Consider the following 20000-nt stretch of genomic DNA (forward strand, 5'->3'; position numbering starts at 1 on the left):
GGATTATCTTTGAGGAATGTATATTGGATTTTTTGTCAAGACTTTTGTGGCCAATTGTACATAAAATCCTACACCACATTTCAGGTCAATTCCTTTACTCGTCGAATCCTTCAATCATCCCGTGCCTAATCCAACGCATTTGTTAGCTTATTAAAACCTTTATGTACCAGTTTCATTGGTTTACCACATACTAGTACCTACTTGTCAACAATATATATATTTCGTATTACAAAAAATGATTCGGTAATCATCGTAGAAAATTTGTTTGTGTCTATAAACTTTGTCAACCACTTGGCATACCTTTGGCTTCTGACACGCAAGTCCTCTTGAATAAAACATTAATTATTTTCTCATCGCTTGGAACCTTTACCACTTGCAACTGTGGCGCAATATTACCCTGTTAGCATCGCGCGCAGCATCAGGCACCACCACCCCGACCCCAACGTCCGACCGACCGCACCTGCAGCGTGGCTAAGCTGGTGTAATGTTTGGGCCCAAAATCTCTCGACACCATTTTGCGGGCGGTGTCATTAATCAAGCCTGATATTGGGCAGCCAGTACGTACCCCCCCTCCCCCTCCTCCCGCTGACCCCCCACCCCCACCCCCACCCCCTCCCAACAAGCCGATTCTTGGGACGGCGACACTTACATCGTAGAGGAAGCGAGGGAGGGAGGGAGGGAGGGAGGGAGGGAGGTATCGGTATGGAAGGAAAGGACGGATGGGAGGGAAGGGAGGAAAGGGGAGGAAAGGAAAGGAGGGAAGGAGACTAGTGAACAGGAAGAGTGAAAAGCGGAAAGGGAACAGAGGGAAGGGAGGGAAAGGAGGAAAGAAAAAGAAGCGAAAAGAAAAGATGATGAGAAAAAGGGAAGAAGGATTGTGAGAGAGGGAAGGAGTCAAGAAAACAGGGAAGGTAATAGGCGGGAAGGGGAAGGAGGTAGGGGGAAGGGAAGGTGGAAAGGGAAGGGAAGGGAAAGGAAAGACAAAAGAAGGAAGGCAAGAAGACTAAAAAAAAAAAGAAACGTTATATGAAAGGAAAGAACACAAAGAGGAAGAAGTAGAATGCGAAGTTAAAAAAAAAAAAAAAAAAAAAAATCTTGGATGACGTCATGTGGTTTTATTCGGCTATGGGTTTGGGAGAGGCACCAGAAGGCGAAGTCCAAAGAGGCGATGTAAGTCGTAGGCGTGGAAAGTTTCCCACGGAACTCGTGTTTTTTTTCTACTCTCCCTTGTTTTCTGACTATTGGTCGTAATACTGCTGAAGCTGTTTTTTTGGTCTCGATTTTTGTCCCGATTTTTCTCCTCTCTTCCACCAGTATGGTGAACAAGGGGTGTGATTAATATAATTTTTTGTTATACGGGTTTTTGTGGTGTCTGTGTGTGTTGTGTGTTTGTGTGTGTATCTGTTTGTGTATGTATATGTGAGTGTATATATATATATATATATGTATATATATATACATATATATATTATATATATAATGTGCGTGTGTGTGTGTGTGTGTGTGTGTGTGTGTGTGTGGGTGTGTGGGTGTGTGTGTGTGTGTGTATGTGTGTCAGTGATTCTTTATGGGACGATGTTCGCTTGGATTAATAGGGTTATGCATGCTAGTCACTGCCAACATCATTGTCAGATCTATTTTTATACGCGCGTCATTGAAAGCGTATTGTAACAGATCATGTATTCTGGGGACTTTTCATGTGTTCTGTGACTGAGTGTAGCATTTATTTGATCAGGGAACTTTCGTTTGGCTTTATAAAATCGTCTAACGCCAGATATAACCAATGTATGAATTGGCCATTAACAGTCAAACGGTCACGGTATGCAGCGTGTGACTCAATGTGGTTAAGTGCCTTTGGTACATATGGGCGTGTATTTATTTGTGTGTTTTGCTCTCTGCGTGTGAACACCATTGTTTGGCTCGTTTGTTTTCCGCCAGTTTTGCGTTTACCGTACACTCGTTCGTGTTTGCCAAAATGACTAAGTTTTATCGTTATTTTATGTTCATTCATGTGCGTGTCTGTGATTGTGTATTTGTGCGTGTACGTGTTTGCGTTTGTATGTGTGTGCGTGCGTGTGTGTTTGTGTGTGTGTGTGTGTGTTTGTGTGCGTGTGTATACGTGCGTACGTGTGTTTCTGTTTTTAAACTTTTTCGTGTATTTGATCAGGAAAGGAATTGTGTGAAATGATTAGATACGTGTATGTGTATATATATATATATATATATATATATATATAGACACAAATGTAGTAGCACATTTGTAAATAACACGCAAGAAACCCACAGAGGGAGAAAATAAAGTTCGAATGAAAGAAGATTCTATACTTCGGCTATCAACTGTAGCCCTCTTCAGGAAAGTACATAAATCCCACTTCGGTTTCAGGAGAAAAATAGTTGATCAGCATTAATTGAGGAATGCCCCAACATAAATATTTCTGCATGGCAGTGGACTCCTAACATTATTTCTCGTGCGGCGGTGAGTAGGCTCGTACGAAGCCTACAGCCACCCCTCACCTCACCCTTACCTTCCTCCGCCACCCCATTTTACCCCGCGTCTGAATAATGTCATCAATCCACGTTTCCTCTCCTTTCTGTATTTCTGTAGCTTATAAGTCCCCTTTGCCCTCTGTTTTATGTACTTTCCTCGAGAGAGCTACAGTTGATAGCCGAAATATAGAATCTTCTTTCATTCGAAGTTTATTTTCTCCGACTGTGGGTTTCTTATATATACTGTGTGTATATATATATATATATACACACACAATATATATAAACTTTTCCTGAGCTTCGTTATTTTATTCAAATCATGATTTTTCATGTCATGTACATAAGCTTTAGTGTTATCATGTAGAAGCATAGTCATAAGTGGATTGATGTGCGTCTCTTTTTTTTTTTTTTTTTTTTTTCATGATTGTCAGAAATTCTAATTTTTTCATCCTTTATGATTCTCATGTTCACTAGATTTGTTTTCTCTGTTCCAGGTGAGAGTGATGACACACGAACAACCGGACTCGTCCCCAGGTAAAGAGAATAGTGAGAAAGAGAGAGAGAGAGAGAGAGAGAGAGAGAGAGAGAGAGAGAGAGAGAGAGAGAGAGAGAGAGAGAGCGAGAGAACTAAGGGAACTTGACAGTTGTGTTGCATGTTATGTATATATTGTTTTTGTTTCTGTGATTGTAAGAGTTTGAGTATTCTATGCCAATTACACGTGTGGTCACAGATGGCATTTACATTTCTTTTACATTAACCATCTTTAGCTTATGCACGGATCAACAGCGATAAAGATGTCTGTATGAGTTTATTGAGCTAATACACTGTTATACATTTAGCGATTAATTTTCATACGGCACATGAAGCATTGAGCCAGAGTATATATAAAATTAAACATAGTTACATGATTAGTTAACCCAAATGGCTTTTGATCCCCATGAAAAATGTAAAGGTTATGGGGAAGTGGATCGAATAGGTTTTCGGAGGTCAAATGAAGATTAGTATTCTGTCAGAAATAATGAGGTCCGGAGAGTTGGAGTTGGTAAAGGTTTAAGGAAGGGCAGTACAGTAGAACAAAGAGATTGACATTTAAAAGTGATTAGCCCTTTTCAAGTGGATATTAGTCTCCAAGTTCAGAGACAGTACCCCCAAGCACAGCAGAGGAGAGCAGTAGTTGATAATATAAGTAGATAAAATGGAAGGTGATAACTATATACGTAGTATCAATAATTGTGGGAAGCATGGTTTTAGATCAAGGAGTAGACTTATAAAAATATGTTCATGATTACCACACACAAATTGGTTTAGATAGAAATTATGTTGAAGCATTTGAGAATCGCTTAGCTCACCATGTCGATATCGTTGTAATTCTTAAAAAAAACGAACGGAATCTGGGTAATACAGATATATGATAGGTCAGTTTGCTTTGCAACGTCTCCCGAAGATATGTCCTGAAGAAGTCCCAAAGAATCCTCCACTCTTTACTGAGACAACCACGAAGAAAACGACGAAGACGACAACGACACCGACTACGACGACGACGACAAAGAAAACGACGACATAGAAATTGTTGAGGTGTAGTGTTACAAAGCCGAAAAAGTGTGTGTGTGGGGGGGGGGTTAGGGACGTGTGTGAGTGTGTGTGCGTGCGTGCGTGCGTGCGTGTATGTGTGTGTGAGGTGGTTGAAATGGGTGAGGTGGGTGAGGGGATAAGCACCTCAGCCATGCGAGACGCTGGCGTGAAGGATGGGCCACGGCAAACAGGCAATAGCAAGAACAAACACGCGTAAACAGATGCAAACAAGTGCATCTAATTGGGCCCAGGCAGGTGCGTGACGTAGAGCTTTGTTTTGTATTGTTCTGCAATTATGCCGTGTTACAGGCGAGAGTTGCTCCCGCCTGAATACCTGTGTGTTTGTGTGTGTGTGTTCTTGTGTGTGTGTGCTCGTGTGTGTGTATGTGTGGGTGTGTTCATGTGTGTGTATTCTTGTGTGTGTGTGTGTGTGTGTGTGTGTGTGTGTGTGTGTGTGTGTGTGTGTGTGTGTGTGTGTGTGTGTGTATGTGTGTGTGTGTGTCTTCTTGTGTGTGTGTGTCTTCTTGTGTGTGTGTCTTCTTGTGTGTGTGTCTTCTTGTGTGTGTACGCGCGTGTGTGTGTGTGTGTGTGCGCGTGAGTGTGTCTGCGTGCGAATGTGCATGCTCGCACTCGCTTTGCGTCTCTCTCTCTCTCTCTCTCTCTCTCTCTCTCTCTCTCTCTCTCTCTCTCTCTCTCTCTATCAGACTTATACACAATGGAAAAGTTTTCTTCAGCTGAATAAAATCACCTGGTGACAATGAAAACAACTGAAGTTGTAAAACGTAGTGTCATTCGATATATAAATGTTTTCCTGTGGAAGGGTTTTCTTCAGCTAAATAGAATTGCCTTTTGCCAGCTAGAATAAGCGTCTAAAGCCGTAAGGGCCATATACACCGTCAAACGGTTTGTCAAACCCGGTTTATCAAACAAGTGTTTGAAGTGATGTTTGACAGTATGAATGGGGGTATTTGGTTGTCAAACACGTTTGACAAACGTGTTGACAGCCAAATACCCTATTCACACGGTCAAACACCACTTCAAACACTTGTTTGATAACCGAGTTTGACAAAATGTTTGACCTTTACAACTCGCCGGAAGAGTTATATTTTAAGTATATTTCAAAGTATATTGTATTTCGTCAATGATAACCAGCGATTCTATAAATTGGGAGGAGCCCAAACCAGAGTATGGTAGTAATGATAATGATAGTTATGAGAGGTAATGACCAATGATGGTATTAGAGGTGATGATGGTTGTAGTGATTGTGATGAAGGTGATGGTGACAAAGAAGGCAACTGTGGTGATGAAATCGGTCACGAAGAGCAAGAGGGCCACAGTGGTGAAGGTGATAGTGGTGGCAGCGGTGGTGACGGTGGAAAAAGAGAGGCGAGGGAGAACCAGACAGAGAAATAGGTTGTAAATAAAATCTGCAATTTTAAGTGCCAGAACGAAATGCTGCAATATAGTAACCAAGAAAAGTAAGTTAATTGTCAGGGGGGGAGAAGGAAATGGCGGAGAAGGATGGAAGGGGAGGAAGTTGAGTTGGGAGAGGAAGCCTTATACTCTCCTTTGTGTGGATGACAAAATGGGGAGATGGAGTGGGGTGAGGGTGGGGTGAGTTTACGAGTACTGGGGGGGGAAATAAAGAGTGCGATGGGGAATTCAGCTCTAGTAGGGGAGTAGGGGTGATTGGAGGGGGAGTATGGTAATAGAGGGAAAGGGGGGGGGGAGATGATTGAGGAAAGAGTGGTGAGTGAGACCGAAAAACTGGACTCCATCAATCTTGAGAAGATTTGCCGCGCACAAGTGAAGAAGGGGGTGGATGGGGGGGGGGACTGGGTTGCTATTGCACGGGATGGGGAGGGGAGGAGAAGTAGGGGAGGGGAGTGGGGTGGAGTGCAATGGTATGGGGAGGGGAGGGGGGAAGGGGACTGGGGACCGGGGTCCGGGCAGGAGGGAATAACGGAGCAGGGAGCGAAAATCGTCGAATTCGCTTAGCTGGGAGGGGGACCACCGAATACTACTCAGGGAGAGAGAGAGAGAGAGAGAGAAAGAGAAAGAGAAAGAGAAAGAGAGAGAGAGAGAGAGAGAGAGAGAGAGAGAGAGAGAGAGAGAGAGAGAGAGAGAGAGAGAGAGAGAGAGAGAGAGAGAGAGAGAGAGAGAGAGAGAGAGAGAGAGAGAGAGAGAATGCAAGTGGACAAGGAATTGCGTGTGGGAGTGGCTTTTGAAATAGTGGTGGTGGTGGCGGCGGTGGTGGTGGTGTTGGCGCGCCTGTGGAGATAGGAACTGGTGGGGGACGATTGGAGAATGTGGGTTATATTGAGGAAGGTAACGATTGCTTTTTTTTTTTTTTTTTTTTTTTTTTTTGAGATTGGGAAGTGATGAGAGTGGCGAGGGAATGTGGGACCAGGGAACGACGCGAAACAGCGGCAGCAGCCAACCAGCGGAATGTACTGTACATGGAAAGAATACACTTGCTCTGTATGTTTACGTGTGAATTTGTGTGTGTGTGTGTGTGTGTGTGTGTGTGTGTGTGTGTGTGTGTGTGTGTGTGTGTGTGTGTGTGTGTGCGTGCGTGCGTGCGTGTGTTAGTGCGTACTGAAATGTAATGTACAGGAAAGGAACTACGTTTGTAAGGTCTTGTCTTTTATTCTTTTGTCATTATTACCGTGTTCTGAATTCAAGTATGGTTTCAGCTTGGGCTATATCATCAAAGTATTCAAGGAATTTACGGACCTATATGGACATTTTATTTATTCACATCCTTCATACATGCGGTTCCGTGTGTGTGTGTGTGATTCATTGTGGTCTTGGATCACGTGTTTGAACTCATGATCGACAGTTATTAACTTCCCGGATGAGAGCTCAGAGCTCGTATGACCGATCTATGGGTAATACTGTGACCTTACACGCACACACACCCCTAACTCCCCACCCACGAGAATTGGAGTAACACCCCGCAGCGCAGCGATACTAGAATTATTTCAGCCCTGGGCGTGAGTCGAATCCGGGCCGCCGTAATGGCAAGCGAGAACTCTAACCACAGCGCCACGAGGTAGGTGTAGGTGTGTGTGTGTGTGTGTGTGTGTGTGTGTGTGTGTGTGTGTGTGTGTGTGTGTGTGTGTGTGTGTGTGTGTGTGTGTGTGTGCGCGTGTGCGTGTGTGTGTGTGTGCACGGGCCCGATTCTTTGCGTGCATTCCTAGCATTACTATCCGAATAGGCTCAGAATGTAGAGCCATAAATTACGGACACACTAGATGGAGAGATAGGGAAGGACCTATGGGAGGGAGTGGCCCTTTTAGCAGAGGAAGCGGTCGTGTTGTGTGAAAGGGAAGGTAATGATCGCGTGAGGGATGTGGCTACGCTGTCACAACGGTGCGGTAATGGTGTCAAGCTTGGCAATAACGATGTCGTTAAAGGTATCGTAATACCATCGCCACGGCTCGGTATGCTTTGGTGAGAGTATTGTTCATCCAACATAGTTGGGTACAAAAAATTATGGGTGGTGATAGCTGTGGTGAGTTATTTTGGTAAGACAGAGGTGTGAGTTTCAATTGACTACAATCGCAAAGGATGCCTTCTGGGGAACTCTAGGATAAAGAGAAGAATTGCACCAGGACCCAAACAGAGACACGAAGCAAGCAAACCAGCAAAATAATCATTTAACCTACATTAGATCCTGTTGCTCAGGTATCTATGTAATTCAGTCTGGATACTTGGAGCCACCGTATTCCAGCGCTTCTGCAGGAAGATCATTCCGTACTGTGACTACGTGGTGGGCGATATTGTTTCCATCTAACTCCGAGGTAAATGTACACCCAATCAGCTTGAGACCATGATGTCTCGTGCGGTTAGTATCTAGTATGAAAATGCTTTCAATTCTGACATTTTCAGTTCACTTCAAAATCTTGAATACCTGTATGAAGTCCCCCTGAGTCTCATTTTTTTATAGTGAATTATAGATATACCAGTGAGATTGAAATGAAATGGCATGGGATAAAGCTGGCAGAGATGTCTGGGAATTGATATATCTATTAAAAAGGATTGCGTGTGTGTATGTATGTGTGTGTATATGTGTGTATGAGTGTCTGTACGTGTGTGAGCACGTATATGCGCGCTCGCACGGCGTGTGTATACACGCTCGCGTGCGCGTGTGTGCACCAAAATACACGTTTCTGCAGTAGTTCCAGCAAATTGAATGCTACAGGCAGGGCACCATTAGTCCTTAGGGGCCGGTAATGTTGATGCAAATTGGCCGGTGATCATGGTGCAAAACGGGGCTTGGGTGGGGTCCGAAATGGTGTAGTGGTGGGGACCGTATTAGTAAAGTACGCGGGGGCCGCAGGTCAGAGACGATTAGCCGAAAAGGGACAGGTGGACTATTGATTCCATAGGGATGGTCGGCGGGAATGAGGAAGAAAAGCGTCTCAGGGTCCGGGGAAAGGGGATTGAGAGCTTGAGGGGCGGGGGATAGTAGAGTGAATAGTAGCAGAAAGGATAAATGGACGGGTGAATGGTAGAGGAATGGAATGAAAAGCTGTGAGAAAGGAGTGGGGGTGAAGAATTGAGAATGGTGGGAAGGGGAAGGAAGAATAGGGTGGACGGGGAAAAGAGGACGATTTGTCTGGTGTCTGATAATGGTGGGAAAGGGAGTGATGGACGCTACCCTTTTATCATTACCTTAACGCTCCGTGAAAATTGTGTTATGGCCACGCGGTTAGCGATCTTTTTGGGCTGAAAGGGAAGATCCTGGGACGATCGGGGTCTCGCCCGCTCCAGAGTCTGTTCAAGATAAGGTCCGTCATTGAACTGGAGGTTTGAGGTACATCACAAAGAAGTCTTTGTAAACCAAATGGGCTAATGTACAGTGGAGGGTTTACACGCAAACATAAGCAACTCAGAGCTCTCATACAGGAGGTTGATAGCTGGGGATCACAAATTCAACACATGATCTAAGGCCATGGTGAATCATAAAATCACACACACACACACACACACACACACACACACACACACACACACACACACACACACACACACACACACACACACACACACACACACACACACACACACACACACACACACACACACACACACACACACACACACACACACACACACACACACACACACACACACACACACACACACACACACACACACACACACACACACACACACACACACACACACACACGGACACATACTCACCCAGGCATGCATACAGGGATACGAACACACATGCAAATACACAGGTATACGTACGCACATGTAACTACACACAGGCATACTTACACACATGCAAATACACACAGGTATACGTACACACATGCAAATACACACAGGCATACGTACACACATCCAAATACACACAGGTATACGTACACACATGCAAATACACACAGGCATACATAGTCATATACATTAAGATACACACAGTCACGCACACACACACAGTCACACACACACACACACACACACACACACACACACACACACACACACACACACACACACACACACACACACGCACGCACGCACGCATACACGCACGTATACACACGCGTGCGTTCACGCACCAGAAAAAGCACACACATGCATGCTCTCATATGTATATATTTCTTATCTTACATATTCCTACGTCAATAAAGTAATTGCACTGTAATAAAAGTGTACAGTCTTTGAAAAAAAGTCCGGTTGAAGCGAGTCGTGGAGAGATATTTTTGTTTATGAAATAATATTTCAGATTACTCATGTGCGACGAGAGAAGTAACACAATCTAGTGTTGGCTTCGTTACGAGAGCTTCCTTTGTATAATGCCCTTACCCAGGCACGCCATTCCTTCTGCATCCCCGTGACTCAAGCTCCACATGTTATTCCCTACTTGGGGTTCGTGGACCTCCTAAGGGACTTCAGAGGTTCACAAGGGGGTCCATAAGCCAAGAATCAGTAGTAGATAATGGATGCGTTACGATTTTATTCAGTGTTGAAGGGAGTCCCAGCAAGTGATGAAACAGCATTTCATAAGTATGAGGTATGGGAAAGGAGAGGTTGAGAACCCCGGTTTTGCAACCAGAAGTTGGTGAACGGTGGAGGCCCTGGAAGGCGGATAGTGTGAAGGGAAGGGCCAGTGGTCAGTGGAGGGCAGTTGGTGGGGCCATTTAAGCGGTTAGTGGATGTACGAAGGGAGAGGGGAGACGAAAAGGCGAGTTGGAGAAAGTAATATGTATGACTAACTAGAAAGAATGAAGAACAGCAAAAAGGGGCAGTGTATAGTCATTTTGAAGACACGTGTTTTTCCGCCTTCATCATTTTTTTTTATTTATTTATTTATTTATTTATTTATTGTTTTTTTTTTTTTGACGAGATGTTAGTAAAGGTATATAACAAAATAGTACGAAAATAATATGGAAAAAATCACAAACGTCTCGGGAGTGAATAAAACGAAGATTAGATTATTGTGCTGGCTTATGAGGCAATCCCCGAAGAAGATTGTTACTCCACTTAAGGACAGTTGGAATAGCCATTGGACTGGAATAGGTAGTCGTAGAGCGTTTCATATTAGATTGAGAAACTTGAATAGGTGGATGCTTGTACGTTTTTTGCTCGTGTATGTTTTTACTTGTATGTTTGTGAGTTCTCGTATGTGCTCTTGTGCATGTGTGTATAGATGCACATGTTTGCATACCTACATACGAACAGATAAACACACACACACACACACACACACACACACACACACACACACACACACACACACACACACACACACACACACACGGCTCGGTAGCGGATTGGTAAAGCACTGGCCTCACAAGCCAGAGAACCGGGGTTCGATTCCCCGGCCGGGCGGAGATAAGTTGGGTTTGTCTCCTTCACGTGTAACCCCTGTTCACCTAGCAGTGAGTAGGTACGGGACGTTAGTCAAGGAATTGTGACCTTGCTGTCCCGGTGTGTGGTGTGTGAGTGGTCTCAGACATACCCAGAGATCGGCAAATAATGAGCTCTGAGTTCACTGCCGTAGGGTGGTGTCTGGCTGTCTCGACAGAGACTGCAGCAGATCCGAGGTGAATACACACGCATACACACGCACACACACATACAAACACACACACACACACACACACACACACACACACACACACACACACACACACACACACACACACACACACATAATCCCACCCCACTGACACACACCTGAATTTGAGTCTAGGTATATTATAAAACTAGAGAATAGGAGACAAGACCCAACGATCATTGCTCCTTTCCTGTATACTACAATAAGATAATTAAAATTAGGTAAATACACACACACACGCACACACACACGCACACACACACACACACACACACACACACACACACACACACACACACACACACACACACACACACACACACACACACACACACACACACACATATATATATATATATATATATATATATATATATATATATATATATATATATATATATATATACACATACAGGAGGTGCCAAGATAAGAGGGAGGGAGGAGGGTGGAGGGGAATGGAATATATAGGAAATGGAATGGGTGGGAGTGGTTTCCATGCCTTTTTCTTTTTGGCTACCCTCAGTGTAAGGGGGAAAAACTTTTGGTATATGTATGTATATATACATATACGTATATACATGCATACATACCACGAAAACATACACATATACACACATGTATACACATATACAATATTTACATAAATATCTACATGCACTCATACATACAGGCATAAATTCATGCATACAGTACGTAGGTACATGCATACATATGTGAATAAATTCGCTAGTGGACAGCGACATCAATCATACAATCCATAACCGTCGCGCAGAGGATTCGAACCACTGCCAGTAGACCCAAGAGAGTCCACAGCACCCGTCGTATGGTCAAAGGCGGGTGCTGTGGACTCTCTTGGGTCTATTGGCAGTGGTTCGAATCCTCTGCGCGACGGTCATGGATTGTATGATGCATACATATATTATGTTGAAATTGAGTCCAGGCGAATGGTTTCGATTTTCCTTCGTATATCGGTTTTAGAAGTTAGATGGGGATGGGGACGTGACCCCTACTCCTGGAGTGACGTCGAAGCGCGCGCACACACACACACACACACACACACACACACACACACACACACACACACACACACACACACACACACACACACACACACACACACATTCTCTCCTTTCTCTCTCTCTCTCTCTCTCTCTCTCTCTCTCTCTCTCTCTCTCTCTCTCTCTCTCTCTCTCTCTCTCTCTCTCTCTCTCTCTCTCTCTCTCTCTCTTTGTAACAGCTATTTGATGCTGCTTGATCTCGAACAAGATGAATGTATCGAGGTAATCATATTGAAAGGGAGTTTTCACATACAGATTCTTTTCTTGTCGATGTAAATATGTGTTGTCAGCTGCTGTCAGCAGGTGTGGGAGAGCTGCTAGCACGCTCTTGCAACTGCTGGCCATGTTATGAGACACATGGAATGTGTCAAGGAGATAGCAGGGAGGGAGAGGAGGGAGAGGAGGGTGGGAGAGGGAGGGACACTGGGCAATTCATAATTGGGCGAAATTTAATTATGATATGCAGAGAATTAAGGAGGAAATGTTTGATAATTCTTGGAAATTTAATTAAGATACGCAAAGGAATTAAGGATGGGATATTTGGTAATTGGTGGAATTTAATTAAGAAGAGCAGAGAAATTAGGTAATTAGAAGAAATTTTCTTCTATGGGATGGAATAGGAATCATAGATGTATATTTTTTGGTCAGAAATGGGAACGAAAGCCTAATGATATATGTATGAAAAATCAAAACAGAACGTAATGAGAAATTGGATCGATAAGTTCAGAGAGAGAGAAAGAGACGTTTGATAATTTGGGAAACTTAATTAAGATGCATGATCTCAAAAAGCGAATTTGTCCTTTGATGTCTAATTGTTACGCAAACACACAAACACACGATTGCGCACGCTCCCCAACGCACAAACTGTGTGTGTGTGTGTGTGTGTGTGTGTGTGTGTGTGTGTGTGTGTGTGTGTGTGTGTGTGTGTGTGTGTGTGTGTGTGTGTGTGTGTACTTGTCTGTGTGTACTTGTCTGTATGTACTTGTCTGTGTACATGTCTTCGTGTGTATACGTTTCCTCATACATATTCAACTCGTTCCCTACGCATGGTTTCTTCTTCATACTCTGTACATATGTAGATGGCAATTAAGAAAGCCAGACCAAATAGAAACACGCCTTCGATCGGAAGTGGGATGGGGGAAAGGGGCGAATAAGAGAAGAAAACCAAGAAAAAGAAAGAATGAAGAAGAAGAACGCGAAGAAGAAGAACGCGAAGAAGAAGAACGCGAAGAAGAACGCGAAGAAGAAGAAGAAGAAGAACGCGAAGAAGAACGCGAAGAAGAAGAAGAAGAAGAAGAAGAAGAAGAAGAAGAAGAAGAAGAAGAAGAAGAAGAAGAAGAAGAAGAAGAAGAAAGGGGGAGTAGGGGAAGAGGAAATGGAGGGAGCCTTGATAGAGCCTCAAGTGGGACTTAGCCCCGTCCGAACCGCCCGGCATCATTACTGTGTTTACTGACTGGACAAAAATCATACATACATCACAGTCAACATCAAAGTACCCCCACCGGCTCTCAATACCTCCCCCATCCTCGAATACCCCCCACTCTCATCCTGTATTCATTCGATTCCCTCCCCTCCCTTATCATATTTCCCCCACTCTCCCCACCAGACCCCACATAGATTCCAACACCCGCCTCTTCCTCCTCCTCCTCCTCCTCCTCCTCCTCCTCCTCCTCCTCCTCCTCCTCCTCCTCCTCCTCCTCCTCCTCCTCTTACCTTCCCTCATGTCCACCTGATCTCGTGTGTGTGTGTGTGTGTGTGTGTGTGTGTGTGTGTGTGTGTGTGTGTGTGTGTGTGTGTGTGTGTGTGTGTGTGTGTGTGTGTGTGTGTGTGTGTGCGCGCGCGCTGTTCTGTGAACCCCCTTGATTTGACTCTTCTTATAACCCACCCTCATTGTTTCTGACTCAGCAGACCACTACCCCTGTCCTCCTCCTCCTCCTCCTCCTCTTCCTCTTCCTCTTCCTCCTCCTCCTCCTCCTCCTCCTCCTCCTCCTCCTCCTCAAACTCTTCCTCTTCTTCTCATCCTCTTGTTCATTATTTTCCTCCTTCTGGTCCTCATGTTCCTGTGTCTCCTTCTGTTTCTTCTCCGTTTTCTTCAGAATCTTCATCCTGCTCCCCTTTCTCGTTTTTTTTTTCTTCCTTTCCTTTTCCTCCACTTCTTACTCCTCGTCTTTCTCCTCTTCATCTTCTTCCTTCTCATTTTTTCCTCGTCTCTCCCCAGGTGACTTTACTTCCCGTCTTTCTTCTCTGTTCTTTTTCTCTCCTCTTCCTGTTCCTTCTCATGCTTTCCGTTTTTTCTATTTTATATATTTTTGTCACTCTCTTGCCTCCTCCTTGTCTTTTTCCTTACCCCTTTCCTCGCCTTTTCGCTCCTTCTCGTGTTCCTACTCTTCCTCATTCTCCTCTTCCTTTTCCTCCTCTTCCTCCTCTTCCTCGTTCTCCTCTTCGTTTTCCTCCTCTTTCTTTTCCTCCTCCTCTTCCTCCTCCCCTCCTTACCATGTTCTTCTCTCCTCATACCGTCCGCCAGACTCCAAATGGTTTCATTCTTCTTCGTTTTCCTTTTTCTCTTCTTCACCATTTCCTCCCCTATCCTTTTTCTCCTCCCCTCCTCCTCCCCCTTCCCCTTTTTCTCCTCCCCTCCTCCTCCCCCTCCCCCTTTTTGATTTTCCAAGGTTCTGCTATTCCTACTATCTCTATACTCCTCTTCTTTTCTCTTTTTTTCATCATCTATTTTCTCTTCTATTTTATCACTCTCACTTTCTCTAGAGCCCTCCCTCATCCCTCCATCTCCACCAGCCCTCCACTAAACATCTCGATTATCCCCGTTGTTCTCCTCTCTCTTCTTTCCTCTCTTTCTCTCTCTCTCTTTCTACCCATCCCACCCCCTACCTTATCTATCATTATAACCTTCGTTTTCCCTTCCCTCACTCCCTCCTCACACCTCTTCAATTGTCCTCTCCTTTCCTCTCTTCTCTTCTATGGTCTTGCCCTCTCCTTTATCCTCCTCTTCTCTCCTCTCCTCTCCTCTAGTCCTCTTTTCTCTCGTCTCTTCTCTTTTTCTCCTCTCTCCTCTTTCTCCTCTCTTATTCTTTTATCTCTCTTCTCCGTTTCTTTCCTCCTTTTCCCCTCTCCTTTACTTCCATTCCCTCCCCTCCCCATCCTCTCTTCCCCTCCTCTCTCCTCCTATCTCTTCTTTTCTTCTCTCTTCTCTTCTCCGCCCCTCCGCTCCTTTACCCTCTCTTCATCTCCCCTCCCCTCCTCTCGCGTCTCTTCTCCTCGCCTCCCTTCTCCTCTCTTCCTCTCTCTTCTTCTCTCTATTCCTCTCCTCTCCTCTCCTATCCTTCCCTCTACTATTTGCTTCCCTCCATTGGTCTCTCCTCCTCCACTCCCCTCTCTTCCTGTCTCTTCTTCTCTCTACACTTCTCCTCTCCTATCCTCTCCGGTCTTCTACTATCTTCTTTCCTCCATTGTCCTCTCCTCTTCCTCCTCCTCTCCCCTCCCCTCTCTTCTCCACTCCTCCCATGTCATGTCATGTCGTGTCATCTCGTCTTTTTTTGTTTCTCTTTTTTTCTCTCCTCTCCTTTATCCCCTCTTTTTCCCTAGTCACTTCATGCAAATGCATCCCCTCTACCAATTCTCTCTTCTCTCTCTCTTTGTCACAGTGTCCTTCGACTTCCGTCTGTTCTCACTATTCTTCAATGTTCAACTTTTCCCTCCATGTCCCAAGGTCTTGTTCCTTTTCCCATTCCCAGTCCAACTCTTTCTCCTCTCTATCTCTACCCCTCTTTACCTATTCCCCCTCTATCTTTCTGCTTCCTCCCTCTTCCCCTTTACCCTTCCCCCTTCTCTCCTGTGCCCTGTCCGCTTTCTTACCATACACCTCTTCCTATCTACTCTCAGTCCTTACCTTCTCTCGTCTCCTATCACTACCTCTTCCTCCCACCTCCTGTCCGCCCCCACCCTTTCCCTTCTTTACCTTTTGAACCGTCCCCTATCGTTTACCTTTCCCTCCTTTTCCCTATCTACCTTTCGATTTCCCTTACATCGTCACCTCGCTACTTTCTCGAACCACCCCTAATCCTATCTCCTCTTTACCCTCTCCCCCTTTCGACGACGCCTGTTACCCCTTTTCTCTCTTTTCCTATAAGAACTGTCCCCTCTTCTTTTTCCTCGCTCTCTTTCTCTTCTTTCCCTTTTGAAATCCCCTTACTCATCTCTCTCTCCCTTCCGAACGCCACATATCCTTTCCCCTTTCTCCCTTTCCCGTCTCCTTTTCGAACTCTCCTCTCTCCCCTCATCCCTCTCCCTTTCCCCCCCTCTCTCTCTCGACCCCCTCCCTACCCCCCCTATCACCTCCCCCCCTCTTTCCTCCTCACATTGCCTCAGGCGTAACTTTTCCATCCATGTCATTAATGTCCACCCTTGGACTAAAGTGGTGATGGAGTTTAGTGTTAGAGGAGATGGAGGAGATGGAGGAAATGGGGAGTGTGTTTCTGAATATTTGGCTCTTGTCGATTTGATCGTGGGAAATGCTTAGTCGGACTGGTTGCTTGTGATGGTATTGGTGGTGATAGTGATGGTGGTAATGTTTGGTGGATATGGTGATGCGTGGTGATGGTGGTAGGTGGTAGTGGTGGTTGGAGGGGAGGTGGAAGTCATTGGTGGTGAGTGGTAGTTGGTGGTTGTGATGATGTTGATGGTCGTGATGGTGATAATGACGATACGTGGTTGTGATTGATAGCATTGGTGATAGTGATAATGGACTTCAGTGCTGGGTGGTGATGGTGATGCTGCTGGTGGTGACAGAAGTGGTGATAGAATATGGTGATGGTGAATGACGGTAGGGATTCTGTTGATGGTACTGATGGTGATGTTGGGTGGTGAATATTGGGTGATGGTGGTTTGGTAAGGTTATTGGGAGGTGTATGTTGAGTCCTGAACAAAGTTGATATATCACATCATCTTCTTAAACAAACTGAACACTTTACTTTTTCGCTGCTCAGCGGACATTTCCCGGTTGAATAAAGTCATCAGACAGCAGCAAGGAGAAATGGAAAAAAGTTATTAATATCAGTGGAATAGTTAAAAAATAATCACAAGGAAACTGATAAACCTCAAGAAGACATCTTGCAGCTGATGTAGTATCTTTTTGCTTAGGCTCTCCTACCACGCTGGGCAAAGGTGATTTTCGGTTTAGCGTCTCCTGGCGTTGAGCCTTTACATGATTCCATATTGCACAATAAAATACAGTAATTTGGGGAGCTGTGGTCCCGTACCTGTCATAAGGAAAATACGATATGGTGCTAGATCCCGATACAATATACAATATATTGTATCCTTAGAACACAACAGACTATGTATTCCTCACATGGAATACAATACTCCGTAAACGCAAGTGGTATTACATCGGTACTAGAATACAATAGGGTCTAGGAATACAGTAGACAGGCGATTAGGAATACATCATGACGTGTTCTACACTACATTGATGGCGGTATCCATTGTTGACTTTGTTCTGGTCAGTGACAAGTGGTTTTCATACACTCCAATAGGTGAATATGTGTCTGAATGACCCCTTGCCTTATCGAGACCCCTCAAGAGTTCGGCAGAATGAAATAGTCTGTCTTTAGCTAGATGGAAATATATAACGTGATGTAAACTAGTCGAGGTGTTCCCTTGGACATAACAACACAACACAAACCCAGACCTCACCAGACCCGGAAGCCGCGTAGCCAATATCCAAGAAAGGGGAGGGAGGGGGGAGGGTGTGGGGGGTGTCTATCCGGGGAGAGGAGGGTGTGAAGGGGGCTCGGGGGGGAGGGGGGGATACGAGATGGGGGAAGATAACGAGATCCGACAATATGCGAGATCCCCATGAGACGGTCCAGTTGAGGGAGATTGCGAGATGTTGTAGAGGGTCTTGGCCGACAAGACTGAGTGAGGTTTAACGTCATTAGATGCACACTCAATCTTAGATAGATAGATAGATGGATGGATGGGTGAGTGGATGGATGGATATATGGACGGATGGATGGATGGATGGGTGGCTGGGTGTATTGGTAGATAGAAAGGAAAGGGGTAATGAGACTATTTGGAAAGAAAAATATACACACACACACACACACACACACACACACACACACACACACACACACACACACACACACACACACACACACACACACACACACACACACAAATATATATATATATATATATATATATATATATATATATATATATATGTATATGTATATGTATATGTATATATATGAGAGAGAAATATTGAAAGAGCGGAAGAGGGAGTGGGAGAAAGGAGGAAGACCATCTAATGAAGACGAAGATTCATGCAAGAGTGATAAAACAAGGCGCCGAACCTAGCGAATTTCCATTGAAGTGGTTTGTTATGATAATAATAATAATAATAATAATAATAATAATAATAATAACTGCTGCCTCATATTTCCCTCGTGGAAACCCGGGCCTCCACAGCGAGTATCCATGCGTCTTCGGACGATTCTGTAGATCTTCCTGAAAGGAAACGTTGGACTGTTGTCTGTGTTTTGTTGGTGTGGGACAGTTTCTGTGCCACTGGTGCTTAGGATTTGGAGAAGATCAGTCGCCGGTTGTCAGTTCTCTTTGTGTGAAAAGATGGAGGTTGAAACTGATTTTTTTTTTTTTTTTTTCTTCTTCTTCTTCTTCTTGCTCAGTTCGTGGACCAAGTGTCTTAGAGTCCGTCCCAAGTGATTTATTGTAAACATCCAAAGAAAGCCATTCTTGAAGACATGAAGGAAATATCTACAAAGTACAATATATTGTCGTAATACAAACCTTTGGAAGTATTTTGTCTCAATGGTGTTACGCTGTTACTATTCAAATGAAACATACGGACAGGAAACCTTTCGTTCAATAATGAAGTCTGTTGAAAAAAAATGTAGATAGTATGACTCAGCAAAGGGCTTAGGAAGTAGTGGAGTGGGTGTGGAGTTGATACCAAGTAAAATACACAATATAAGCAAGTTTACATTTTCGTGTGTTTTCGTTTTCGTGTGTTTATATTTTCATTTATTCATTAATTTATTTATTTATATTCATTAATCATTTATTTATTTTTTCTATTTGTTTATTGTGTAGTTGAATCCTCCAGTTCAAATTTGTGCTCTTTCGTCCTTGTTTTCACATCTAACGGACCATTGCATCCACGATGACTTCCCACTTCGCCAAATTCTATTTCGCCAAGTTACGCTTTGCCAAATTGCATTTCCTCAAACTCCCTTAGGTTAGATATTTCGCCAAACTCTCCTAGTTTAGCTCAGCTTAACTCAGGGAGTTTGGTGAAATGGGAATTTGGCAAAACACAGTTTGGCGAAAAAGAATGGTGAATTGGGAATGAACACACATGTAGTTATCTCCTTTTTATTTAGCATATGATTTTTTTTTCGATATTCCTATTTTTATTAACATTGGCTTTATATTACATAGCTTCTTCCTTCTCCCCTCCACAGTTATACATCCACGCATACCATCTCTCTCTCTCTCTCTCTCTCTCTCTCTCTCTCTCTCTCTCTCTCTCTCTCTCTCTCTCTCTCTCTTTCTCTTTCTCTTTCTCTCTCTCTCTCTCTCTCTCTCTCTCTCTCTCTCTCTCTCTCTCTCTCTCTCTCTCTCTCTCTCTCTCTCTCTCGCGAATATCTTCAGTTATCTGAGTCATTTATCAAATACTCGTTTTTTCTTTCCCATTGTTCGCCTCTTCTAATTATCTCTCATACCCTCGCTCGCTCTCTCTCTATCTCTCTCTTTCTCT

The 20000-nt window shown here is 44.2% G+C and overlaps 1 protein-coding gene across 9 annotated transcripts in view; it reads left to right on the forward strand.

Annotated features, from left to right (window-relative positions):
• LOC143035703 (uncharacterized) overlaps window positions 1-20000 on the forward strand; it is a 687713-nt gene that overhangs the window by 322333 nt on the left and 345380 nt on the right. For 8 of the 9 annotated variants that reach the window (XM_076202574.1, XM_076202571.1, XM_076202575.1 and 5 more), the window contains one exon: window positions 2982-3021. The exons of the other annotated variant lie outside the window; for it this stretch is intronic. Coding sequence is in view for 6 of the 8 variants with exons in the window: in XM_076202571.1 (XP_076058686.1) it covers window positions 2991-3021 (31 nt within the window). In the remaining 2 variants the exon portion in view is untranslated. The remainder of the gene's footprint in view (window positions 1-2981; window positions 3022-20000) is intronic. 9 annotated transcript variants of the gene reach the window in all.

The sequence above is a fragment of the Oratosquilla oratoria genome, chromosome 19 (assembly GCF_046742065.1).
Source record: "Oratosquilla oratoria isolate Oo_2021 chromosome 19, ASM4674206v1, whole genome shotgun sequence".
Lineage (NCBI taxonomy): Eukaryota > Metazoa > Arthropoda > Malacostraca > Stomatopoda > Squillidae > Oratosquilla > Oratosquilla oratoria.